The 27,252-nt window shown below is 46.5% G+C and overlaps 5 protein-coding genes and 1 long non-coding RNA gene across 6 annotated transcripts; 3 read left to right on the forward strand and 3 right to left on the reverse strand.

The window, feature by feature from the left end:
- Window positions 1–1,362: 1,362 nt before the first annotated feature.
- LOC100822960 (50S ribosomal protein L29, chloroplastic) lies at window positions 1,363–3,054 on the reverse strand. The gene is made up of 2 exons (XM_003570570.4): window positions 2,652–3,054; window positions 1,363–1,799 (listed from the first exon to the last, which is right to left on the reverse strand). The coding sequence occupies exons 1-2, from the start codon at window positions 2,991–2,993 to the stop codon at window positions 1,656–1,658; spliced, it is 486 nt and encodes a 161-aa protein (XP_003570618.3). The 5' UTR covers window positions 2,994–3,054; the 3' UTR covers window positions 1,363–1,655.
- A 1,319-nt stretch (window positions 3,055–4,373) lies between these two features.
- LOC100839011 (DIS3-like exonuclease 2) lies at window positions 4,374–9,699 on the forward strand. The gene is made up of 6 exons (XM_003573024.4): window positions 4,374–5,039; window positions 5,131–5,184; window positions 5,268–5,333; window positions 6,284–8,503; window positions 8,593–8,664; window positions 8,751–9,699. The coding sequence occupies exons 1-6, from the start codon at window positions 4,614–4,616 to the stop codon at window positions 9,153–9,155; spliced, it is 3,243 nt and encodes a 1,080-aa protein (XP_003573072.1). The 5' UTR covers window positions 4,374–4,613; the 3' UTR covers window positions 9,156–9,699.
- Window positions 9,700–10,052: 353 nt separating this feature from the next.
- LOC100823579 (oxidation resistance protein 1) lies at window positions 10,053–13,919 on the reverse strand. Its single transcript, XM_003570572.4, has 8 exons — window positions 13,481–13,919; window positions 12,108–12,616; window positions 11,953–12,025; window positions 11,574–11,654; window positions 11,429–11,492; window positions 10,945–11,032; window positions 10,768–10,852; window positions 10,053–10,364 (listed from the first exon to the last, which is right to left on the reverse strand). The coding sequence occupies exons 1-8, from the start codon at window positions 13,583–13,585 to the stop codon at window positions 10,281–10,283; spliced, it is 1,089 nt and encodes a 362-aa protein (XP_003570620.1). The 5' UTR covers window positions 13,586–13,919; the 3' UTR covers window positions 10,053–10,280.
- Window positions 13,920–17,295: 3,376 nt separating this feature from the next.
- LOC100839619 (protein LNK2) lies at window positions 17,296–19,731 on the reverse strand. The gene is made up of 7 exons (XM_010238602.3): window positions 19,479–19,731; window positions 19,127–19,319; window positions 18,806–18,989; window positions 18,507–18,705; window positions 17,957–18,337; window positions 17,715–17,845; window positions 17,296–17,612 (listed from the first exon to the last, which is right to left on the reverse strand). The coding sequence occupies exons 1-7, from the start codon at window positions 19,527–19,529 to the stop codon at window positions 17,489–17,491; spliced, it is 1,263 nt and encodes a 420-aa protein (XP_010236904.2). The 5' UTR covers window positions 19,530–19,731; the 3' UTR covers window positions 17,296–17,488.
- Window positions 19,732–22,306: 2,575 nt separating this feature from the next.
- LOC100823884 (annexin D1) lies at window positions 22,307–24,575 on the forward strand. The gene is made up of 5 exons (XM_003570573.4): window positions 22,307–22,463; window positions 22,591–22,736; window positions 22,825–23,043; window positions 23,708–23,920; window positions 24,116–24,575. The coding sequence occupies exons 1-5, from the start codon at window positions 22,388–22,390 to the stop codon at window positions 24,407–24,409; spliced, it is 948 nt and encodes a 315-aa protein (XP_003570621.1). The 5' UTR covers window positions 22,307–22,387; the 3' UTR covers window positions 24,410–24,575.
- Window positions 24,576–25,549: 974 nt separating this feature from the next.
- LOC112271559 lies at window positions 25,550–27,218 on the forward strand. Its single transcript, XR_002964671.1, has 2 exons — window positions 25,550–25,999; window positions 26,993–27,218. It is a non-coding gene; the product is annotated as an uncharacterized LOC112271559 (long non-coding RNA).
- The last annotated feature ends 34 nt before the right edge of the window (window positions 27,219–27,252 follow it).

Here is a 27,252-nt window from a genome sequence, read left to right on the forward strand (position 1 = left end):
TAATGCTTCTTCGCAAAAAAAAAAGGTTGACAACTAATGCTGACCATTATAGTTTTGCAGGCCCTAGTAACTTGAAGCTGTATTGGGCATTTGTGTTGCCACCATACAGAGTGCTCTCCCGAGAGGAAATGGATTTCCCTTCGGTTTTATTTTTGTTTTTGTTGTTCACAGTAAGAAGTAACATTTGATTTGTATAAAGGCTGATATCCCCTCTATTTCTTATCTACCCAACTAGTTTATCAGCACATCACTATTGAACAATGCTCATGTGGAACTTTTATCAAAAAAGAAGAACGGATGTTATCTTCAGTGTCAGCATATCAATCCAACAATTGAACCCACCTACATTACTGAGGTGCTGACTAGACAGTGAGCAGAAAATAAGAACAAGGATTGACTAAACCAAAGTCTCGTGGGTGAAGCCTGTGCTCCATATCAACTTAGGATTTTACAACAGGGACCAGAATTGCAATTTTCGCTAAAGGACCAGAATTGAAAATAAGTGAACTGTTAAGAATATAAATGAATGCGATTCGCAAGCTTTATGAAAAAAAACTGCAGCACACTTAAGAGACTAAAGTAAAAGCTGTAAATCAACAGTAATATGAAGCTAAGTGTCCGACACTCCAACACAAGAAAAATGAACTATACATAGTTTTAAAATATTTTTTAATAGTAAATTGAGCAAAACAAGGAGGCAGAACTCCCCAAACTATTATAGATATGAGTTGAATTCTCTGATCGTTCTTCACATCCATTTATCTTCTTAACAGTTCACTTATTTACCATTGGCAATGAAGCATGATTCAAATTAAGTAAGCACTATGAATGGTGTCTGATGTGATTATTCCAAAGGTGATTCAAGCAGTTTGTTAACCATTAAGGGCACACTCATACAAAACTTTGTTATGGTGAATTAAATAAGCTTTTTGGACACTTAAGGAGACCGAGTAAACAACAAATGACCAGCTTATTTGTTAAAAAAAAATATGTGCGTTGCATGGCAAAGACTCAAAAGTCAAAACAGTATTCATGTGTTTTCTGGAGCTTGATGTTGAAGGCAATGTGGTACCTTGCTCCTTCCATTTCTAATTACCAGCCTATATAAGCTTTAGCTAACAGAGTGTCACCAGTGGTCAGTCTCACCATTTGATGCTCTAGTATTTTGGGGGTTGGCAAGTACCAATACTATTCTTGTAATCCAGGAACCTAAGTTCCACAACAACGGTATACAGTGTTTATAGTTGTAGCGCACCAAACTTAAATGGTGCAACAAAGTTTTCAACTGCAATCAAGTTTATCCAGGCAGCAATCACTAATTTGATCCAGCTGAACATACTGCCAAAGCATGTAGGCCAGGTATGGGGAGCTGCCTAGCCTTGACAACTGAATAGCACATGCTCCTTATGCGTAGTTCATACAGCAAGAAAACAAGAGCATACATGGATAGAACAGAGAGGCAGAACTTCCAAACAAACTGAATTTACAAAAGGAATTGGTAATAGAACTTCTGGTTCTGGCAGCAAGGACTTGGAAAATGTTACTCTGAATTACAGAACAAATCACGATAAGGGATGAAACCACAAACAGAAAGAAACCTTCTTTCAAGACATTGCATGGAACTGACTTGGGTAGATTGCCTGCTCTGTTAGTTTTTAGTCCTCCTTTTTCTCCCTTAGAGATGGTGGTGGTCTAACCACAATGCCGAGCTTCCATTTCCTGTCAAGCTTCCTAGACATTCTTTTGTTGATTCCTTGTTCAATTTCCCTTTCTCTTCTTACAGTCAGCAGACGAGCAATCTAGTGTAGAGATGATAATATTAGTCGCCAATCAATTTTAGAGACATGCTGCTACTGATGCAAGTGAAAGAATAGTATAATAACTTGACAAATTCATTTCTAAATATCATAAACCTATTGATTACAGGCCATATCTGAGGTTCTAAAATACAAGTTACTTCACTGCCAACTGTTTTTCCTATGTTCTCCCCGTGCAGGGATGAAGGTTCAAGCAGGTGATGGGTATAATTGTTAATTAGTGTATCATAAGGCCCAAAGACGAACATTATATTACATTGTTGACTGTATATAACAAACAATGATATAGACAATTTAGTTGAAATAGAAGCCTAAAAAGATCAAAGACTCATGTTGGCTCTCCTTCAAATCCACTTACATAGAGGGGGGAAAAAACTTGCATCCACAAGAAGAAATGCGGTTTCGAGACAGGAGTTGTCCGGGAACCAGCACAAACCATCGGTACATGACAAGATTTGGCATGAACTTAGCCACACAATGCAACTGAGAATCATTTAGCTTTGAAGTTTAAACTATCAGGAAACATTCCACTGGCAAATTGGCATGTGACTGCACTTGCACTACCCACTAAAGTATCAGGGTCACTGATCTAGTCAGCAGACGAATCATTTCAGATCATTAGCATTTTACCACGGAATAGAATTCGATGAATTTTTTTGTAAGCTGAACATGTGTCTAGCAAACAATATGACACCCCAACCCAAGTCCAAGCGCCCAATTGGCAAAAGAGTAGCACACAAGTCACTACATTTCCACCATAAAGATGCTAGTTCCCCAAACAATACAGCCTATCCAGTCCAATACTCAAGCATAGGGGGTAATTAAGTGGTATACCCTCTTGCGCATGCGGCCGAACTCACTGGACTTGAACTCCTGGCGCGCGGAGCGCTTGAGGCGGAGCAGGAAGAGCTCCCCCTTCAGGTCCACCACCTCCTCCTCCAGCTTCTCCGTCTCCATGGCGCGTATCTCCTCCAACTCCTGCTCCCTCTTCGCCATCCTCACCACCGCCGCCTCGCCCCTCCCCGACGCCGGTGGCGCCGCCGCCAGTCCCGAGAACCGCGCCGCGGATGCGCCGCCTGCGCGCAGGCCGCAAAATGCCGTGCCGGACGTGGATACGGCTACGCCGCGGGGAGCGGAGGTGAGGGGTGAGGCCGCGGCGAGGGACATCGTCGCCATCTTCGCGTTTGCGTTCTCAGCTCGCGTTTGCGCTCCGGCAGTTTGGGCTCGAGGATAAGGGGATGACATGGGGGTTTATCTGGTTAGGGGGTCTTGGGCGCACGAATCTTGATGCACTATCCCATGGTTATGATACATGCCACATAGCTAGAGAGATAATGGGACAGGAACAGAAAACGGGGTACTCCTACGGCACTGTTGCCGCCCGTTCGGTTCTATCCTTCCTGGCAGGTATCAACAGGGAAGCGACAAAATTTTAGTTCAATTTCTATACAATCCACTCCAATGTCTGATACGAATATACGATTGCTACAAGCCTGCAACCGAACGTGGCCTTATATTTGTAACAATCCCTGTATGAATCGAGAGGGACCTTTTGAAAATTGAACTAAAATTTCAGCATTCCCTGTTGATCCCCATCGGGATGTGTAGAACCAGACCAACCTTGAGCTAAATAATAAAGATTGTGCAATAGTATATACACAACATTAATTAATCATGCCAAAGAGAATCAAATTGAAAAACATAAAGCAGCTTTAGGGAGAGAAAAAAAAAAGACAACTCCAAATAGTGAAATTGTGTTATATTCGCTAGTCGGTTTGAACAAGATGATATACACGATTGCATTTTAATTTATTTTTACCTAACTTGTTGAATTTAAGTTTGATTTTGTTGTGACACAATTATGCATGTTAGTTTTGTCCATGACAATGCTTGCACAATTAACACATCGGGACAATCAACTTTCTGATTTTTGTTTTAGGATTAATACAAACTTGTGGACGGTAAAATGAGTTTAGGTGCACCGAGACTGCTCTAAATATGGGGACACCATGGATGCTTTCGGAGCTTAAATGATGCATCGAGAGCCTCCGTCTCGTATTAAGTGTTACTACGTACTTCCTCCGTTTCTAAATACTTGTTGTTGTTTTAGTACAAATTTAAACTAAAACGACGACAAGTATTTAGGAACGATTTTAGTGTAAATTTGAACTAGAATCGTGATAAGTATTTAGGACTAAAATCATGATAAGTACAATGTGTATATCCAGCAGCGCGTGGTGCACATTGTAGTGTGTGTATCCAGCAGCGCGGCACCACGGGAACACGGAGTAAAAAAATACAGACCGAGCCGTGCACGGGCGAACAAAGCCTGAACCGAGACAAGTACAACCGTCTGCCCCGAGGAAAGCTACGAGGCCGCACAGGGAAAAGCAAATGAAGTGTGCGTAGCTAGCCACAACCCGTCGCCGACCAAACCCAAACCGGACCCCCAAACCTGCCGTCCTCGCCGCGCAACGCAAACGCAAACGCAAAAGAGCCAGCCAGCACGACACGTACTCCCCACAAGCCACGATATACCAAACCCCGCCGTCCATCCCTTCCCCTCCCTTCGCTTCTTCCTTTCCACTATTATATCCCGTCCCCGTCTCGACGCCACCGCCTCTCTATCCTCTTCCTTCCCTCCGACACCTCGTTTCCCCCACCTCCCTGTCGGCATCGGGCGACGACGCAGACGTCGCCTCCTCCTCCAGATCTACGCCCCCCTCCCGTCCTCTCCCCGCCTTCGAGAAGCTTCGCCCCGCGCGGCCCGGTTCTTCGAGGAGGCTGCTGCAGCGCATGAGGGCCACCGAAGAGCACACCGCCACCGCACCCACCCACGCCGCGCCGCCGCCCCAGACGGAGGAGGACGCCGAGAAGGAGCGGAGGCGCAGGCGACGACCCGCTCGGCGCGCCAAGCAGCAGGCCGCTCCCCCCGTCGCCGCTCCGCAGGCCGCGCCGCAGGTGGACATGGCGGGGCCGAGGCCGAGCAGATCGATGCCGCCGCCCATGCGCGTGGGCAACCGGTTCGACGCGCTAGCGGTGGCGGAGCCGGAGCCGGCGGCCGGGACGAGCCGGTCCTGCCCGCTGCTGCCCGCGCCGTTCCCCGGGGCGGTGGCTCAGGCGCGTGCGGCTCCGGTGGTGGGAATGGGCGTCGGAGGAGCTCCCAGGAGGCTCTACTTCCCGCCCTACTGGCCTGACCAGGTCGTGGAAGAGGCCATCCAGGTCAGTGGTCGATGCCACGAGAGATTCACAAGCTTTGCGGTAGCAACGTAGCGTGAACTGATGCGTTTTTTTGGTTTTGGGCGCTGTGCAGAGAGGGCATGTCTTCACAGGGAAGTTCCGTGTGAATGCTCACAACCGAAACGAGGCAAGCATGGGCTTCTTCTTAATTTTATTGTTCATTGTATACTCTTTATATGCTACAGGTTGTAATAATGTGTGAATATGTAGGCGTACTGCACGATCGATGGCATCCCGGTGGATGTTCTCATGACAGGGCCAGCACAAAACCGAGCGGTGAGTTCGCGCTACTTGCACAGACCTGAGTAGGTTTAGTAACAAGTGTTCGAGTGCTAACTGTGTAACTAGTAGCAACTAGCAACCACATATGGAAATATTAGTGGGTACTGCTGCATAGCCTTGATGTTACCTTCAGCATGCCATGCCTTGAGTTGCATGTTAAGCCCATGCAGCATGCATGTCTGTTAACTCATTAGCCATTTGGGAATTGTTATGTGCCAGGAATTGTAAAGTTGAGCCTCAGGACGAAATTCGCACAATGCTCGTCATTTTTTTGCAGTTTTGCATCATTTGCTGTTAATTTATTTGCCATGCCGCAGGATTAGGCATTCTGATTTGGATCGAACTCTTGATTGCTCGTGAGACTTCTAGAAAGTTTGAATGGCCTGCTGCTCACAAATTAGTCAAGCGCATTAGACATTGCCTGCTCTTGACATGATGTTTTAGTTAACTTAAAGTGTGCTTTGTGGGATGATGTTGTATGGAATGGGATGGTCCATGCACCATGTGAAGCCTGGATTGTTTAGTATGTGGGTTACCTCAATCACTCCTGCATTTGAAAATGATTCAAGCAAAGCTGCATGATAAGTTACTTTGGCTTTAAAATGTTTTGTTACAGATGTGGTGCTCTTGTTTTGTCCTTGCCTCTGGCAAATTTTAACTTGCATCCTGTATGCAAGTATCTTATTAACTAGAATCCTCAGAAAGCATCCTCGGAGTGTACTTTGTTTTGTACAAAAAAAAATCGTGCAGGGGAAATATTTTAGTTGATATGTTTCTACGAAAGCATTCTGTTGTACTGATGGGCTACTATATTACTTTGATATGGAACAATTGTTGATTAGTTTTTCTCACTTGCATTTCATATGGTATATATTATTCCTGTAGTTTATTCACATCACATGGATTTTTAAAACTTCAAATGTTACCATCTCTCTATCTTGCAGATTGAAGGTGATACTGTTGCCATCACACTGGATCCTGTTGTTCAATGGACTAGAATGAAAGGACCAAACAGCACATGCAACCCTGCCACAGGAGGAGTTTCTGTTGTTCGGGAAGTTAGTGAAACAAATGGGAATCATAGTTCGAAGAGAGGACAAGCAGATACCAGCTGCAGGTTTGAGAATTGCAGTAATGGCTTATCTGTTTCGGACAGGATGCATAACCATCACAAGAACAGTGGTTTTAGTCAAGCTGTTAAGTGTGAAAATGGGCATGCTATTGTCCCAGAGAGCTATGAGGACTTGAATGAAGGAAAGACCGAGGCTGCAATAGCATTACAAAGGATCTGTTCTGTGATATACAGTCACCCAAGCAGACGCCCTACTGGGAAAGTAGTATCAGTCATAAAGATGTCTTCTCGCCGTGGTGCCGTTGTAGGTTTCCTTGCTCCTCTCTCGGAGTTCCCTGATGGAGAGCCGCACAGAAATCAGATGAATGTGCAAGGTTCAAAGAGGATGAACCATATAGCATCCTCATTTGTTACAGGCTTGGTTCATCTCTTGCCTACTGATCCCAAATTCCCTTTGATGATTGTTAGTGTTAGCACTTTGCCAGATAGTATCAGACAGAGCCTGAAAGAAGGTAATATAGCTATTGAGAAGGAAATAGTTGCTGCATGTATTGATGAATGGAATGAGGAAAGTCCCTTTCCCTGGGCTCGTGTTGTAAAGTTCTTGGGAAAGGGTGGACAGGTTGAATCACACATGGATGCTATATTGTTTGAGAATTCAATATCTGATGCTGAATTTTCCCCTGAGTCCATGGCATGTCTCCCAGATGTTTGCTGGAAGATTCCGCAGGAAGAACTAGAAGCGAGAAAGGACCTGAGAAATGTCTTGACCTTTACAATAGATCCTCCTACTGCATCCGACCTTGATGATGCAATATCTATTGAGATACTTCCTGAAGGAATTGTCCGTGTTGGGGTCCATATTGCAGATGTTTCTTACTTTGTTCATCCAGAGACTGCATTGGATGCTGAAGCTCAGATTCGATCTACTAGTGTTTATACCTTGCGACGTAAAGTATCAATGTTGCCTTCAAGACTTTCAGCAGAACTGGTTTCGCTTAATCCTGGGGCAGACAAGCTTGCCTTTTCAGTGATTTGGGACATTGATCCTCATGGGAGCATAGTTAATCGCTGGATTGGTCGTACCATTATCTTTTCATGCTGCAAGCTGTCATATGATCTCGTGCAAGATTTGATTTCTAGTGATGTCAGTCAGTTTGGATCCGTAGCTGCGTCTCTTCAAGTGCATGGCATGTTTGAACAGGGAGACATTATCAAGTCTCTTAGATGCCTATATGAGATCACGAAAAATCTGAAGGAGATTAGGTTCAAGGGTGGAGCTCTTTCTCTTGACACTGCAAAGCCTATGATCTTATTTGATGAAGATGGGGCTCCATGCGATAGCTATCGCTATAAAAGGAATGATGCATGTTTCATTGTTGAGGAGTTAATGTTGTTAGCAAATATGTCAGCTGCAGAAGTTATATCCAATGCATTCCCTGATTGTGCTTTACTTCGTAGGCACCCGGAACCTAACCCACGGAAGCTCAAAGAGTTTGAGGCATTTTGTGCTAGAAATGGTTTTGAATTGGATTCTTCATCGTCTGGTCAACTTCATCTTTCAATTTCTAGAATGAAGGAAAAGTTACAGAATGATCCTGTCATGTTTGATATTCTCATGTTTTATGCTTCAAAGCAAATGCAGTCAGCAGAATATTTTTGCACAGGGGACCTGATAAGCAAGAACGATGATTGGGCTCATTATGCGCTGTCTGTCCCTTTATATACACACTTCACTTCACCACTTCGAAGATATCCTGATATAATTGTTCACAGGACACTGAATGCAGTAATTGAGGCTGAACAGATGTATCTGAAGCAAAAGAAAGTTTCCACTGTACGGAATGGAGTCAAAGCTAAATCTTGTGAAATGATGGATAGATGCTTTACAGGCCTCCAGTTTAGTAAGGATGCCGCTGAATCCAAAGAAGGAAGAGAAGCACTCTCTGCTGCAGCTAAGAAGTTTAAGTTCCCTTCCTCTGATGATCTTGGGGAGGCTGCTGAACATTGTAATGAAAGAAAATGGGCTAGTCGGCGTGCAGAAGAAGCTGGACAGAAGCTCTACATGTGGGCTTTACTAAAGAGAAATGAGGTATTATGGTGCATCATAGTCTTTTACCTCTCCCGACTGAGTTTGTTTTAAAGCTTTATTTTGAAAGGCTTCTGGTTTTACTTTTGCAGATCAAGGTCTCCAATGCTAGAGTTCTGGGTCTTGGACCAAGGTTCATGTCAGTTTATGTTCCCAAGCTTTCGGTATGACTCTGTCTAACCTCATCTAATAGAAGCACGTCATCCTTTGCATTTCTTGCTCATCTGATGATCATGATTTTCTGATGTAGATGGAACGAAGGATATACTATGATGAAGTGGAGGGCCTATCTATTGAATGGCTGGAAGCCACTGGAACATTAGTGGTTGATGCATGCAGGAACAAGCCTGCCCAAAGGAGAGGAAGCCAGTTCAAGTGTAGTAGAGCAATTGAGGAAGTCGCTGTGGTGGTGAACCCATCCGAGTTAATGTTATCTGAAGACAAAGATGAATCAGGAGCAACAGGGACTGGCGACCCCACTGCCGATTCAGTTTTGCTGAGCGATGACGCAGTGGAGGCTCAAGTTGCCCCAGCCGTTCTGCCCCTGGTGATACGTTACTTGAGCGACATTCCCGTGGTTCTGCATGCAATTGGTGGTGAGGATTGTCAGGTGGACATTGGAGTAAGACTATACATATCATCATACTTCAAGTGATGAGAAACAACCCATCATGCAGAAAACAGACGGTGTATTTAACTTTTCTCAGTTAAACAATCATAATAATAAAAAATGACAGAAGAGTAGCATCAAAGAGTTCTTCAGGGTTCAGCAGTCAAATGTCAACATAGTTCTGTAGATAGTAGTATCTCATTGCTGTTCTCAGTTCCTATTCACCTCCCTGTGACACCCAAAAGATCCCGCAGTCAAGTGGCTCTCCTTTTTGTTCCCAGGCCACCTGATCACAGGTAGAAGTTCAGTATTGGACGCCGTAGAATTGTTCTCTGTGAGTGATGTATTTTCTAGTTCATCCTTTCATACTTTTGTTTTTAGCTTGTGAAACCACCTGCATTTTTTTCACTGGTGGTTCATGCATGTTGTTTTGTTACCTGGGAAAAATGAATAGCACTGCTGAGCTCTTAAAAGTCTCAACAACTCTCTGTTTTGTATCTTTTGAAATCTCGACTTTTAAGTCGTGAGGACAAATAAATGTACTGGCACTATTTTGTTCAGCTTATTCAAACATACTTGCTTCTCTTTATCTGCATCGTCTGAGCAACTGTGTGATGAAAGATTTATGGTTTACTGATCTTTTCTTGTTACAAAAGTTATTGCCGATACTTGATTTCCTCCATAATTCTTGAAGTTTGAAAAAAAGGATTTATTTATTTAAAAAATGTCTAGATACATGTAATATTTCGACAACAGAAGGACAACAGAAGGAGTACTACGGAAATAAGCCTTATGTAAATAATTTTATTTACCCTGTACTTGGCGAAGAGGGTAATGAGGTAATCCTCTTCTGCGCACTGTCGTGTTTTTTTCCCTTCCAATTCTACGTGTGTACCTCGACCTTTCTCTCTTAAGTTGATATATCCGTCTCCTATGACAGTGTAATAACTCTCCCCTAAAAGGATAACGCTTGAGAAAACAATAGGAGTAGTTCAGAACTGTCTGTGCTCCGCTGACAAACACAATTAAATACAGCATTTACAAATATGAGCAGACTCGCTCGATGAGGCAAAGTTCCCACATTTGAGTACTCCTACCAGGATCCTGCTCACTACGATTCTTGCAAAGAACTAAAAGCTGTACAGATGTGACACCCATCGGTTCTGCGACTCAAAATCGGCAAATCCCTGGCTTCTCAGTACGGCAGATCGTGAGCATCTCTTCGTACTTGGAAGGATAGACGAAGCCCCACAGCTGCATTGTACAAGGGAAACAAAGTTACGTATTTGTCTCACTAACGAGTTTTTATGGAATTCGCTTTAATCTGTCGATGGATCACACAAGATCGAGAAATCTCAAAGTTCTGAAGACCCTATGATTTCAGCTACAACCCAAATTACATTTGCAACATATAGCTTGATCGTAAAGCAATAAATTGATTACACACCGTTTTTTTCATTCATATTGCCATTGCTGTTGTGTGCATATGCTCAAGTGCCTAAAGCAAGATTTTATTTTTTGAAGAAAGATTCAAAGAGGAATCATCAGCCATACGAAGGTGGTATTTTGCCTATTCATATTCTGGAGCAGTATGGATGTAATTGCATTCGTTAACCACCGGGAAAAGCGAAAGACAATGCTTCAATATTGTGAGTACCTCAACATGTTTAACCGCAAAGTCTGGGGAATGCGATAAACACCGGTTGTTAAAAGTCTCTGAATTTGAACTTGAACCAGTCAAACTGCAGAGAGAGTGCCCAGGAGAAGAGGTGAGGCATTAACAATTATGAATGAACAACTAAATAGTAGTGATAAAGGTCCAGAAAGAGATTACAGGTCTGAGTCTAGATAAAGAGCAAAATGACCTCCACCTCCTAGTGCCAAATAGTCAGCAGAGCACACCGTGAAATACTTATTAGCACCTGCAACACACAATATTTTCATTAGTTTACTAGAACGGGCCAATGCATACAAATAATAAGTAGGGTATTAGGGTAGGAGCTCTCTTGAGGGTAAAGTTATTGCTACTTGTTGGCACAACCGCACAAGGCAAATAAATCTTTCTGAATAGTAACATATGTATCAAGTGGATCTGTCATGATTTATTAAAATATGCTGACATTAGGATAATATCATTCTAAACAGGAACTCAAGGAGCAACAATAATTACAAGCAGCATCATAATTACATCGACTAGCCCTGAAACCTGAAGCACAGAGATGCATGTGGGTATGTATTTTTATTTTTATTTTGCCTGTTTCTAATGCTCTTATGCAAAAAGCCCATGGAATAGATAGAATGATAGGTGTACATATTACCGGTTGGCCGATATATAGCAGGGTCGCTGTGTAAATTAGTGAAAACAAAGCAGTTATTGGTCCCCTGCAATACTCAATTTTCACCAATATCAGTGGAGGGTGGATGGGTGACAAAAAATATATGATCAGAATGAGCAGGAGGAACCTGATATTTCTTTGTGCTGGTTGGCTGCAACGGAGCCTCAACTAAACCACCAAAAATTGCTCCCTCTTTATCCCCAACTACCTATTAGAGAACACACCAATAAACAAACAAATAAATAAATAATAGAAAATTACCAATTACCAACTTAGCAGCGAATAAAAAAGCATTTGCATCAGATGATATTATGTAATTGTAGGGACTCTTACAGAAGTTATACTGTGACAACTTAGCACTTCATCGGAATAAAATAAGAACCATTATTACCAAGAAAGAAGCACTCTTTGGAAATTACATAATATTAGTAGAATTGGCTACTCTCTTTCAAGTACTGATGAAACCATAACAGACCGAACAGCACCAAGCTACTTACGGAACGTACCAAGAGTGAGTAACCAGGACAAAGCATACTCCTTCTATATAAAGTAGATAAAGATATTCCATGCCTCCATGTGCTGCAAAATTTTGAATATGAACATTAGATGATAGTAAATAGATGCAGTCATAAAATATAACAATAGCAGACATATTCTGAACCTGTATAGCAAAACCCAGCTCCTTCCTTGTGCGAGAACAGGAAGAGAGGAATAAAGCATGGATCGCATCATGTCTGACAAAAGGATGGATGGCTCTGATATAGCTGGCAAATTGATTAAGGAATTAACTTCCTTTGGTTCATCAAGCTCCAATACAGGTGCAACTGATTCAGCATGATTTACCACCTCTTTCTCAAATTTGGGCTCTGGATTTTGTTTGAAGCCGCCAATTCTAACCGCTTTGTTAATGATTTTTCCAATGGAATGCTTCCCTCTACTTAGCAGACCTGTCCTTCCCTTGGTTGCCTTCCCCACTGGTGTTAAAGTTGGATAACTCATCTCCCCATCCTGCTCAGGAATTATCTCCATTGAATCCTTAAATGAGCTAGACGGTGACAAAAATGAGACCATGAATGCTCTAAAGGAAGATGTATCAGGGCCATCAGGAATATCAGAATTTTGCTCCGAATCTTTGTCATCCTCTGGATTTTCTTGCTCTTCGTCCGCCTCCTACAGCAAGCAAAAGAGATTGAAATCCAGACATTCTGGAACATGGGCTACTAACTGTAATGATCAACATTGTTTGCTACTCTTGTTTTTTTGGCATCAAACACATCACATGCAGTTACAGTTTTCTTCTTACGAACTATCGATCAGAAGTTTGAAACCATTCTTAAAACTTCACAGGATGCAAAAGATTGTATCAGGAATGACCATCAAACACTGGAATGGAGCTATTCGCCTCCTGAGATTTTAATGAGATTTGGAGGTGGCAAAAAAATTACAGTACTAGAGTAGAAAACATTCAAGTGAACTAACTTCACTATTGCAGCTACAAGTATCACATCCTAAAGAAAACAACATCTTCTGTAACTAATACTCGACACCGCATAGAACTCACATTCCTGACAAAATCATCAGAAGTTTCCAGCACGGCAAGCTGACAACATCATCAGTAGTTATCAGTCAACACTACATAGATCGACCCCCCCCCCCCACACACACACACACGCGCGCGCGCGAAATTAAACAGTGAAACTCACGGGCACCCCATTGAGCCACCTGCAATGATAGTGTGATACACAACAACCAAAGCATAAGCATGTCCGGTCCTAATTAGCAGCAAACAACAGCTGATATCCCTAAACCCCCAAACAATTTGCACCACCAAACCCTACTACCAGAGCACGTCCCAGTGGCCAACCCGGTCCAGATCACGCAACCAGCCTCTACCGAGAGCTACCAAGCCAGCGCGAATGGACGAACGGGAGCGCCAGCCAACGGAGCACAAAACAGGACACAGAAATTGACTCTAGCTAGCACAAGAGGGCGGGGGATAGGACGAGGAGGGAGAGGGATCTCGGGACTACTCACGGGGAGGTGGGGCGGCTCGCGCTCGGAGACGGGGTTGAGGATGACGGTGGTGAGGTCGGACACGAAGTGCGCCGCCTTGCTGCCCAGGGACGGCAGGTACCCCATCCTCGCCGCCGCGCCCTATCCTCGTCCGAATTTAGGTGGCGCGAGCTCGTCCGCGCGCCTCCGGTGCTCCCGGGGCTGCTTGGGCCGGGGATTTGCTGCTACGCCGCTCGCTCGGGCGGTGAGTGGGGAGGGAGACGGCGGAGCTAGCTGCGAGGGGACGAGACGAGCCTTGATTTGGACCTGCGCTTTTTCCCCCACCCTCGCTTCTGCCGTTTGGTGGCGAGTCTGGATTGGAATTTTGTAAGCTTCGTGTTGTCCGCGGCGGTTGCTACCGTGGCCGCGGTGCGCGGGCAGGCAAGGAGGAGGAGGAGACTCTTGGAACAGTTTAACCGACGAATGATTCTGAATTGAATTTCTGACTCGTTCGACGGACTTTCACGTCATATTGCAGGATCGCAGGACACGAAACGTGTGGTTAATCATGTAGGGGATATTTTCGATCTAACATTGTGTTATAGATTATGACTATCTATCCATTCTAAATAAAAAATGTTCTAACTTTGTTCCAAGTTAAACTTCTGAAGAAGTAAGTTCACTTCAACCCAAAATCCATATCATAACCCAAACTCCGAGAAACGCCTCTGCGGTCGATTTGGAGGCGACTTGGCGCTCGGATGTTGGTATAACCAAAAGCATGGAGAAGAGAGCATGGAGAACAGTGACGTACCCAGCTAAAATTTTCATGGTGGCTCAACGGTGAAAAGATTCATACAAATTTATTTATTTGATATTTTGATTATTTTTTATCTATGCTATATAGGTGATTGGAAAATCTCCCCACGCCACCGACGGAAAAAATAGGAAATCGCCGCAGGTTCGACACCGAGAGGTTCTATCGGGAACTAGTCCAATTGATATTTCTTATTTTTCCCACCAAATTTTAAGGTTTTTATTTGGTTAGTGCAAGGTTTGTAAGAAGTCTAGCAACTTAGATGAGAAGCTTCATACCAAGCCTGGGCAAGGGCGGACCCAACTCAAAATTTCAATCTTTTTATTTTTATACTATGTTCATGTTGTTTTGAGATGGCTCCACTAAGTCTAGACGTTTGTCCCATTTCTTTAATTTTTAACGTATATTTTCAAATTCCCACCCCACTCTCAATTAGAAAAACCCTAATAAACATGGCGACGTATCTGGTGAAAATTCCGGTCTAGCGTAAACCTGCAAACAAATATAATTTTTGGTCACCAGAATTTTTTTATGTGAATTCAACAATATTCTTTTGTGTCATAATAACCTCGTATTACTAATGTAATTATTTTCGTCAAAATTGGGCACAAAATTTTATGAGAGCCTTGCAAACCCAGGCAACGAGTATATTACAATAACCAATTATTGATCAAAGGCCCGGCAAAAAAACCAATTACGACGTATGTTCAGAGTTTTGTTGCATAGTCAGAGAACCAAGGTTTGCGCCAACGACACACAACACATGACAGAAATTGAGAAATATGGGCACACGGCTAGCACGTCATGGGATTGGTAGTCCGATTCCACGGTGGCTTCGGGAGTAAGATCCGATCGCGAGCTTGCGCCGACATTGTAGTTCCTCTCCGAATCGAACTGCTGCGCAGACCTTAATTTCCCGTCCGAATCGAACTCTGCTCCGGCCCCGATCGTGCCTATATAGCCCCAACCGGCTAAGCCCCCAACATCTCCCTGGCGCTTTACCGGATACGGAGTACCAAATCGCAAATCGCAAACTGCCGAGTAAATCTGCTCGTCTGCTTGCTGCCATGGGGAGGTTGCGTCGCGTGCGCACGGCCGGCGGCGGCAAGGACCGTTTGAGCGCGCTCCCGAAGCGGGTGATCCGGCTCATCCTGAGCAGGCTGGACACGCGCACGGCGCTGTCGACGGCCGTCCTCGCCAGGCGCTGGGCGCGCGTCACCCGCAAGCTGCCGGCTCTCGACTTGCGCGTGAGCGACATACTCCCGCCGGAGTACGACAGGACCGTGACGCTCCGCCGGCGCAACTTGCCGCAAGACATGTCTCTCGCCGCGGTTCTCGACGCCCTGATGGCGGACTGCGAGCTCGGCACCATGCGGTCGTTCGTCCAAGGCGCCACCGGCTTCCTGGACGCGGACGGCCATGGCCGGCGTGCCAAGACCCTCCGTCTCGAGTTCTTCCAGACGCACGACGGCGGCGTCGTGGACCGCCTGATCGCCGCCGCGGTCGGCGCATGGGGAGTCACGGATCTCGAGGTCGTCGTCCTGCCAGCCTCGTGCAATGCCAATGGCCACGCGCCGGCCTACAGCTTCCCCCACGACAGCCTCGAGGACACCCACAGGACGCGCCTGCGCAGCCTGACGCTGGGCGGCCACTGCACGGTGCCGCCGCTGGCCAGCTACGGCGCGCTCACCACGCTGGTCTTAAAAGACATGCCGGCTTCCACGCCGGTCGATGTCTACCAGAGCGCGTTCAGCGAGTGCGCGCGGCTGCATTCGCTGCGCCTCGTCTCCTGCCGCTGCGCCGCACAGGACCGTCTGGTGGTGGACGCGCCGCGCTCGGAGCTGAAAGAGCTCGTGGTGGAAGATTGCTCGTTCATGGCGATCGAGCTGCGCGCGCTCCCGATGCTCGCCCGCCTGGCGTGCCTGACAAACACCGTGGAGCTCGTGCTCGGCTCCGTCCCGTGCCTCACGCGCACAAACCTCACGTTCCACGTGGACGATGACGTGCCGATCGCGCCGCCGCGGCACGACCGGCTCGGCCAGTTCGTCGGCACCATGTCCCCGGCCATGGCGAGCCTCGTCGTCCGTTTCACCGGGCGGAGAAGCACGTGGATGTACCCCAAGCGTCTGGACAAGCCGTTGCACGGCCTGAAGAGTCTCCTCATCGCCGACCTGCCTTCCAACTGGGACGTCTCTTGGATCCGCGTGCTGCTGATGGACACGCCGTCGCTGGAGGTGCTGCACATCCACGTGGCTCACGCGGAGGAGGAGCCGGAGCGCTACGGGGTGATCTGGTCGAGGAAGAGCCAGGAGTGGCGGCACCGGAGCATCAAGGAGATCGTCATGGCCGGATTCACGCAGCGCCATGTGGAGTCGTTTCTGAGGCACGCTGTCGGCGCGTGCACGTCGTTGCAACGCCTTGCTCTGCTCAAGGATGGTCGCGTTCGGTACGATGGGCTCTGGGATTGGGAGATGATTGGCCAGCAACAGTGCCCGTGGAGCCATCGTGATGAGAAGGTGGTCAGGAGGATGATCAAGTCTGGACCCAGGCCTCTTGTAGAACTCATCTTGGGATGATCACTTTTCTGTTTGTTTGTATACTGCTCCAGCATTGTTCCTTAATTTGCAGACTTTAGATAGTCATTTCAAGGCAAAGTAATGTACGGACTACTTAATATTCAAAAGCTGAAGCAATGTACATGGTATGAGGAAGCATGTTTAAACACAAACGTTGAAGCATGTCTCTTGTTGAACTATAAAAGAACTTCGTCCTTTAATTGCAAGAAGGCCAACACCACACATTAAGTCAACCAACTTTTACGCAGCCATCATCGAAGAAAATGGCTTTGCTATTGAGCCGTATGTTTTTAGTTACGGTTGGTCGTCGCATCTTCTGTTAAAACCTTCGACAACCTCTTCGTAATAAGGGCGGTTGTAATAATACGCCGTGAAATGACTTTTCAATACACAATGCATCTTGTATGTATGGTATGGTGTCGATTTTTTTCGGAATTTGGCTGATTAGACACGTGGCGGGGAACTCGAGCTGTCAAAGACATGTGTGTAGTGCTGCTTAGGACCACATTTACATACATACACGATTCTAAAAAAAAAACATTCACATACGTACGTACATATACAGTACGTTGCATTACAATGAGCATGAAGTGCACACGTGAAACAATGGATCAACTGTGCCATATATATGAATCTTGAAGGCCGGAGATAAGATAATCATGTGACATGATTTGCCTGGGAACTGGTCTTCCGGTTCAGCGGCGGCTTCTGGAGGAGAAGCTGCGCCACCGAGCGGTCCATCGGGCTCGCCTGCGTCTCGGTCCGTATGCCCTTTCCGAACCTGCCAAACACATCAGCACTTGGCAATGAGCCAATGACGAACTACAGACTACAGTGACTACAGAGCATCAACGAAAGAAAAGACGACGTCGGTCATGCGTACCTGTTTGGTCCTGACGATCCCACGATTCCTCCACCCGTAAGCTGCTGCTGGCCGACGCAATGCGTTTGCTCGACGCTGTGGGCCAGCCGATACAGGGCGTCTCTTATGCACGTTTTGGTTCCCACGTCCAACTGCAAAAGCAGATCAGAATAGTTTATGCACACGATAATGATTAAACACACGCGTTGTGATTGTGAACAAAGTAATGTGAGAGAAGCACAGTCTCCAGAACGTCGGTGGACCTGATTCATGCCTTCCTGAAGCTTCTGGAAGCCAAGATGCTTCACGGGCGCGGCCGCAACAGCCTCCAGAGCCATGGCCGCCGAGCGAGGAGGGTCTTCAGGAAGCTGTTCGTACGTCGTCAATGGAGGGAAGTACATCTCCAGCGGGTTCCCAGCCATTTCGTCCAGGATCATGTCAGGGGCCATTGCGTCCGGCTTCTTCTTCTTCGTCGAACCAAGGATGACGAGATCCGGCGCGCAGATCGAGAGGCCATCTTCTGCATGCCGTGGAGGAGCAAAATGGCGGCCGGTTTCCACCGAAGCAGAACGGTTCGTTGGCAGCCCATCCCTTCGTTTGTTCATGGATGGCTGTTGTGTCTTGAGAGGATCTGCCATGTTAATCTGCAGAAGGTGAACGGGGAAATTAATGTGATCCCTGGAGCACAGAGATCTTGGCTCTGGAGATGAGATCGACGACAAGCTACCCTCCGGAGGAGAACCCTTGCATCATCGAACCTTCAAAATTGATAGGGAAAGTAGTTAGGAAGATATACGAGAGTCTGAAAAGTACCTGGTCAGTAGTGTCAGGAACTGAAACTGTTGGTTTTGATATAGGATTAGTCGCGGTCTCGTTTGCGACAGCTGAAGAATTGGGACTGTCAAAGCGGCTCCTTGGTACAAGCTGAACATCTGGCGAGCATATCGAAGGCCACATTGGGTCGTCAAAATAATTGCTCCCGCTGTCGAGTTCGAAGGTCGTATCGAATTTTCTTCACAAGATGGGGGGAAAGAATTGGCTTCAGAAAAAAAAAGGCGATTTATCTAATGCTAAGAATTGGATTCAGAAAATAAGCAGCAGGAGATGATCACCTCAGGTCTGTCTCGAAATCCTCCAGGCTACCCAGCTCAGGCCAATCAAGGAGAAACAGATCGTCCCCTTTGTTCCCGTGCTCATCTTGTGGCCGCGCAGTACTGCCTTCTTCTGACGAACAAACGTCTGAAACGCCGCTGGTTCCAGCGTATCCATCGGCAGAGAACAGTCCTGCTTCTGCACCTGCACGCGTTTGATGCAGATAGCTGTAGGTAAACTAACTAACTGGCCATCCTATTCATAAATCCACTAACATGGCACATCACGCATGTCCGAAGAATTATGAGTACTCCGTATGATAAACATAGTAGATGGCGTACTCATTGGGAGGACAGTTATATCGTTCTTGTGGACAAAATTCCCGTTTCCGCAGGGTTCCTCGACGCTCCTGCTCTGAATGGGTGTCGAATTCGTCGAAAATCCAGCCGGGTACATCTTCGATTTGCCACGGCCATGAACCAGCATGGTCCCATCGTTGCTTGGAGCAAAGTCCTCCATAACGAAGTGGGTGGTCTGAAAGAAGAATGGAACCGATCGGTCTTACACAGGGGGTTGACGACGGGAACTTTCGTCTCTTTTATCAGGGTTCAGTTAAGCTACGTCACCAGGCATATAGTATGCGACGAGAGGGGATTCAAGCTAGAGGAAGCTGAAATGAAGCAAGGAAAATACCTCGTCGCGGGGTTCGAAGCCCCTTCTTCTCCTTCCCATCGACGCATGCATGTCGAATTATCGATCCAATATATGGATCGTTCCACAGCAACGGAGAAATCGGAGAGGCGAACGGAGCTAAGCCCGGAGAAGATGGAATCAAGGGCCGCCGGGTGGCCGTACGTGGGGACGTTTGCAGAAGCGATCCAAAGCAAGGGAGTGGAATACTGTTTGCGGACTACCAGAATGGTGGGCCTTATATCGAGCTGCTGGCTTTGCCTGTCGACTCGAGCCTTGGCAAGTTGGCATATAGCTTGCCTTATTAGCTCAGTTCTTGCTAGGAAGAAGTAGTGTGCGGGGGGCGCTGGCCGTGTACCGTGTAATACGTACTTGCAAGCTTTCGGTGCTCCACCTTTGCGTGAAAAGAGTTAGGCGTGTCAGAGAACGGAACACTACTCTCCCATACGTGGGGCGCCGTGGGTACGTACGTACGTGTAGTATGATTGCACGTATGGGTACACACATAAATTAAAAAACTGATCTCGTCAATTTTGGTAAAACAAGATAAGATCGATTAGGCGTGTGCTAAAGTGCCGTCAGCTGATCGATCGAGTGGCGCGGCTAGTGTAGCTAGCTGTCGTTAGATCGATCGAGCTAGAGCTAGCTTGGCTCGGGGCAGGGACGACTCTTCTCCCACGTTGCCAAGCCAGCGCAATCCTTGCCGGAAACTGAATGGTGTCGGGACCTCTTTTCCGCGACGCCCTGCCGTGAGACGGGTATATATATACAGTATATAGCAACTAAGTACAGTAGTACTTGCTTCCTAGCCAGACGGGCAGCCAGCTAACGGACGTGCGTGGAACCGGCTCGATCTGTTGCTAGCTACGAGTAGCTTCTTTTTTTCCTTGCCCTAGAGCTACACTTTCTGCCTAAGAACCTAACCGATCGACAGCCCCGGCAAGGCAAAGCAAGGCTGTCCCGGCCGCGTCTTTCACGAGAACGGCCAACGGTGGTGCGCGGCCATCTGCTTAGCTTGACGCTCTCATCGTTGGGAGCGAGACCAATGATCGATCGATTCGACGATGCGTGAGAGCTCAGCACGCGTGTCGACGGGTGATATATGCGCGCTAGCTTTGCCTCCGATGGATCGATGGGTTGTGTTCGGCTTGTGCCTTTTTTGATTGACAACTCTAAAGGACAAGTGATCGGGCGATCGGCAGCGACGTAGCAAGGTTTTATCGAGAAGGTAAGACGGTGCACGCGGTGTGCATACGGGAAGTAGCTACGCTTGGGCGTCAGTCGGCGTGTGTGCATGTGTGATCAATCGGCGTGACAATAGCGTCGTGGACGTGACATGCGATGGGTTGATCGATCGAATAGCTGCTTGACCTCTTGTGCTGCGGTGACTCGAGCGTCGAAGGGACGTGACACGTTTGCGTGGGTTTGTTATATTTATTTACCGTGTATCACTTGAGGGAGACCGCACAATTGATCGGTTGCGCCGAGGCTATAAACCGTGCTAAGGTCCTTTTAATTGGAACGAAAATACTCTGCACGAATTCGTGTGGCGATCGAACCGTTCAAAGTTTTGCGCTCCGAATTGATTTTACCAACTGTTATTTAATTTGTTTGACACGTTACCAGCTGTTCTTTGTAACACTATGTTTGTACTGGACTGAAATAGTACTGTACTAGCACTAGCAGGAGAATATCGATCGGCATTCGGCAATGACTTAGCAGCGGTGACGTACGCAAAAAGAGGTATCTGTGGCGAATGGGCTCGTGGAGCGGTCGAACGGTCCACGTCGTTGTGACCCTAGCTCCGGGCCGCGCCGTGGCTCGTTGTGGGGTAGGCCGTTTGATGGGTGACCCAGCTTGATTTTTCTGTTCGTGGCCCTTTGTTGTATGGCCCATGTCTTTAGGCAATCAAGGACTCTAGCTCTGGGCCTTGCATGGACGGGCCGTCCTGACCTCAGGCACCGAGTTTGAACAAAGTCCCCTAAAAAAAAACTAAGTTCGAACAAAGAAGGGCTCGACGGTCCGTGTAATGATGTGTTTAGCGATATTGAATTCCTCACCATTGCAGCAGACGATTTGTGCTACTATTCAAAAGATTAGTCTAACGTCTGCGGATTTGTTTGCCCGCGGCTTCATTACTAGAGACTGGAAAATGTGAGCAATGGAGCAAGAATTTTCAGTTCTAGTATGGATCTTTCTTGTTTATGTTCATCTCAGATTGTCCGGTACTCGCTAGATTGGTTTATTTTTAAGTCTACAGTACAGTGACTTTAATTGGTAGCGTGATGCTATTTGGTAGTTTTCGAAATGACAAGGTTTCCTCGCAACAAAAAGAAGACGACAAGTCGTGGCCGTCGGGACACCCCTCTGTCTCTGAACAACGAGAAAAGATAAGGAAACAAAAAACGTGCCGTCCGGGATAGCCATCCATCCAATATTGGCCGTGCTGGCACTTGGCGATACCTAGCTGGGTGCTACAAATAAAAGCCAGTAAATAAATGCAAATAAATGATCCACGGCACAGCGTGGTAAGCACGCCCTGAATTCTTTCCCATAATCAACCAAGCAAAGCTCAGGCTTAACCAAGTGTCCACCCCGTAGTCCCCACGCAGCGGCTATCACGACACGGCCCACGGACCCACGGCCAGACACGTACTAATAATAACATCTTGCCACTAAAGTCGCCAAAGGCCAAAGCGCCAGCCAACCACTCCATTCCGGTTCGGAACTTGGGGCCGGTCGCTCCATGCTAGCTGCGAGCGAGGCTGTCGGTCGGTCGGTGACTCGCGCCGAAGCGCTGCCCGGTCCGGTCGGACGGCGTCTGCTCCCCGCGCGCACCACCCCCCAATCGCCTATATACAAACGAACCCATCATCCATTTCTTCCCCCCACCGAAGAACCGAACCGAAGCAATGGCGACGCTCTCCGTCCCCGCCGCCGTCCCGCCCGTCGCCGAGGACTGCGAGCAGCTCCGCAAGGCCTTCCAAGGTAACGCCGCCTCCCTTCCTCCCTTCCTTCCCCGTTTCTCGATCGACCGGCGGCCTCGTCCGACGGATCATCACCCAAGGCGCTGACACGCGAATCGATCTGATTTCCTGTTCTATGTCATCCGCAGGGTGGGGCACGAACGAGAGGCTGATCATCTCCATCCTGGCGCACCGCGACGCCGCGCAGCGCCGCGCCATCCGCGCCGCCTACGCCGAGCAGTACGGCGAGGAGCTGCTCCGCGCCCTCGGCGACGAGATCCACGGCAAATTCGAGGTTGATCCATCGGCTCATCCCGATCCGGCGCGTCTCTCGACCTCTTTTGTCTGATCCGGTTTTTGCTGTGCGTGGTGGTTCGAAACAGCGGGCGGTGATCCAGTGGACGCTGGACCCGGCGGAGCGGGACGCGGTGCTGGCGAGCGAGGAGGCCAGGAAGTGGCACCCGGGCGGCCGCGCGCTGGTGGAGATCGCGTGCGCGCGCACGCCCGCGCAGCTCTTCGCCGCCAGGCAGGCATACCACGAACGCTTCAAGCGCTCGCTCGAGGAGGACGTCGCCGCCCATGCCACCGGCGACTTCCGCAAGGTATCCGCGTGCCACCTACCTATGGATCATTGGGTTCCTGTTACGTCATTCTGCGTGCGTGTTTAGTTCGTACCACCAGATCTCGTCTGCGCTTGAGGAAAAAAAAAACGGTCTTAATCCGTCTAAATTTTGTCGTCTCTTAAATTTTTTAATCGATCGCAGTCTGCATGTCTCTTGAATGTCAGGACAGTGCATCCTTGTTCGTAGGTCTCAATCGGTTAATATGTGTTTTTGTAAAGTTTTACTCTCTTGCTCTCATGATTGTATAGTGCACTAGAAGCTGGCTCGTTAATAAGCACATGATCGTCCTTTTCATTGTAACTGATACAGTATAACGCAGTATTGCCTTTTTTTCACTTTGTTGGAACATTGATAAGATAATTCTAGATACACGGTTGTTAGATGATACGATCTGAGTTGTCTATGCTACTGCGACTCGTCAAATTTGATCTCTCTTTATACGATAAATGCGATCACAATTCTATGGTTGTGAACATGTCACTCTTCAGTTAAGCATGGCATCACGATTTTCACTTCAGATTGACGATACATATGTATATCTGCACGTCGAAATGATTAAAATTCTGAAATACTTAATTGCATATACTCGTGCTGCGAGAGAACACTCATCCAATTTTTTCTTAATGTTATTTCTTCATCTCAGCTTTTGGTGCCTCTGGTAAGTGCATACCGCTATGATGGCCCGGAGGTGAATACATCTCTGGCACACTCTGAAGCCAAGATACTCCATGAGAAGATCAATGATGGGGCTTACGGTGATGATGAGATCATCAGGATTCTCACTACAAGGAGCAAAGCTCAGCTGCTTGCAACATTCAATAGTTACAATGATCAGTTCAGTCATCCCATCACTAAGGTAAAGAATAACTATTCACCTCCTCTTACTTATAGTTCCTTTTTCCAATCAAACTATATGATCGCTGTTGAACACTCTCCCTGTACATATTCATTAGAACCAAAACGATTATACTTTGGTAAAAGAGTAATTGTTTGTACTTCACATTTTGATGAGAAATTGTTTCTCATAACGTTGTTTGGTCCCCACTGACAGGATCTGAAGGCTGATCCCAAGGACGAGTTCCAGGCAACATTGAGGGCGATCATAAGGTGCTTCACCTGCCCCGACAGGTACTTCGAGAAAATCATCCGATTGGCTCTTGGAGGCGTGGGCACAGACGAGAACTCGCTGACGAGGATCATAACCACTCGCGCCGAGGTGGACCTGAAGCTGATAAAGGAGGCATACCAGAAGAGGAACAGCGTCCCGCTGGAGAAGGCTGTTTCCAAAGACACAACCAGAGACTACGAGGATATGCTCCTTGCCCTCCTGGGAGCAGAGTACTGAGGCGCAGGTCTTTGTCTTGCCCCTCTTGTTTGATGGGGAAATAAAACTGCGAATTCTGTCGCTTTTTTCTGGATGATTGTACGTAAACTAGCCTGCATGGCACTGCTCGTCTAATAAATCGGTCTTGTGTGTTGGTTTGTCATTTTGAGCTGCGGATTGTTGTACGTGTCTTATCGAGTCATTGCTGCCATCTTATCGAGTCTCCATCTTATCAGTGTCGCGATGGCTTTGAACTTGATCCTTACTGAAATGCAAAAGTGGAGGTTTGGGTTTCCGGAGTTTGAGCGCAGTCGTTTGAAGACAATTGTATGGGATTGTTTCAACAAGTATAGGTGGCAAGCTTACCACATTCTTGATGAAGCTTAATGTCGTGCTCACGTGATCCACGGGCCGAGGGCTTTGTCTTTCTTTTCAAAAACAAAAGAATATATGCTAGTGTGTTATTGATAGGCATATGCAAAGAACATATTTTTCTGGTTAACGAATTATGTGTTTTTTACTTTTATGTGCTTATTTTACCTATTGTTGTAGAATAAAAGAGATCTATAGAATATATATTGATGCTATGTTCGATGGCTCAGAGGTATGTTCTTCTTTTCGAGAAAAAGAGAGAGAAAATGTTCGATAGCTCAAATTTGATTCTTAGGGGTTCTCCATCAACAAAAATGTACCTTATACCTTTGACGAGAAATACGTTTTTTTTGGAAAAAAGAAAGCATGATGAGAAATAAGTAGGCGATCAAACAATTGATTACCTAAGAGCTGAGTTCAAGACTTTGTAATCCATGTGTAGACCTAAGCTGAACCTGAGCCAGATAGATACACACACCTAACGATGAAGGTATGTCAATATATAGACTCGGTTGCTGATTATTGTACCATAACAGTAAGCGCAATGGTTGTATTTTAAGCTCTCTGTACGAAAGCCACCTGTGCTAAATGGATTACAAGGCCGTCACTGTCTCTCTATGAAGAAAAAAATACCACTGCTAAGTCGGTTCTGATGCTTCCGCTTTTCCCTAATTCTAAATTTCTGATTGGATAGTTTCTACTGTTCGGTCTTCCTCCTCGCCCCGTTCCACATCTTACGTGATTCAGCGAAAAATGAAGAGTTAGCAGATGCCAAGACTCTGCACGGATCGGAGGAAGATATCCGAGCCGTACTCTTCAAACTGGACGGCTCAGATCGGCTATTCGGAACCGGGAGTTAAAACCCAAAATTCGGTTATTCGGGTTCAGACTTCGGGTATCGATTTTTTGTGACCAGGCTGACTTCCAGAAACGCCCAAGAGGCTACAGAGCCGCTACAGAGCCTACAGTCAGTTCCCAGACCAATCTCCGACTGGAACAACCAAATCACCTCGAAATGCCTCGATGGCGGTTCCGATCCGGCGACCTCGCCTGCGCGCGCGATGGCTATCGCGGTGGCGACAGCATCCGTGGGAGCAGCGGCCGTCGGGGTGGGAGACGGCGAGGCGGAGCTCGACTACCGGAAGCTTTCGGGGATAATAATCCCCGGATTCGCGTCGACGCAGCTGCGCGCGTGGTCGGTGCTGGACTGCCACTACTCCCCGTTCGACTTCAACCAAGGTCGAGATCCGTGCCCTGTATCACTCCTCTCGTAACATCAGATTACTATGCTAGTTTTAGCTGTTTCCTTTGTTTGGGGATTAATTACCGTTATTGAACCCATGTGTTCTCCCAGTTGGTCGATAGACTGGACGAGACGAGATATCTGTTGATTTTGCACTTCTTTCGTGTGATTTAGAATTTGGAACAGTTTCTGTTGGCCTAAAGTTCTCAGACTGAAACATCCTTTCCAAAACTTTGTGTTCAGGTTTGTCAGTGAAGTAGGTGGCCGGTTTTATACTGTCCCATTGATTTCTGTGTGATCTCAATGGTGTTTAGAATTTATCTGCGGTTAATTCTTCAGAAAATTACATCCACCTATTAATCTGCGGTTAATTTTGTATTACCTTAAGTTTGCTCTACTCCTACCAACTCACCTACTGCTTGGGTTGTCACCCTCACTTCCTGAAACTGAAAAAGTCTATACCGTAGTTGGTTTGCTCAGTCTACAAATAAATATGTACTACTCTAATCTAATTCCAATATAAACAGTTATATTTGACTAATCTCATCATCAAAAGACTAGGCTACGCTATTTCAACAATGTCTAACATGTCCAATACTCCAAAAGAATAAGTGTGCTGTGTAGAGGACTAGATGCTACTCCCTCCATTCCTTAAAGATTGGCATATTAGCTTTCATTAAGACGAGGCTTTGACCACAAATTACGATGTTAAAGTGTGGTTTATATGACATGAAACCACAGGTATCATGAAGTACTTTCGATAACGAATCTAGCGATACTAATTTCATGTCATATAAACCACACCTTGACATAGTAATTTGTGGTCAAAGGCTTGTCTTAATGAAAGCTAATATGTCAATCTTTAAGGAACGGATGGAGTATTTTGCTCCACATAGATAATTAGGTACAGTAGTTGATAGGTTTCTCCCAGATTGGCATTTTATCGATCAGTTTAATATTTCTAATTTGATATGTTCAACATGGTGCAGCTCTTCTCTGCTGTAAATTGCTGGCTTAAATGCATGCTACTTGACCCTTATAACCAGACTGACCATCCAGAATGCAAGTCAAGGCCTGATAGCGGTCTTTCTGTAATTACCGAGTTGGACCTTGGATATATAACAGGTAGACTATATACCTTAGCTATTTTTTCCAGTATTAATTTTCTTATACTAATGGAAGAAAATGAAGGAAATATGTTCTTTTTCTTTGTAATTTCCATGTGCCAAATTGCTGACAAAGTTACACA

This window comes from Brachypodium distachyon, chromosome 3 (genome assembly GCF_000005505.3).
Source record: "Brachypodium distachyon strain Bd21 chromosome 3, Brachypodium_distachyon_v3.0, whole genome shotgun sequence".
NCBI lineage: Eukaryota > Viridiplantae > Streptophyta > Magnoliopsida > Poales > Poaceae > Brachypodium > Brachypodium distachyon.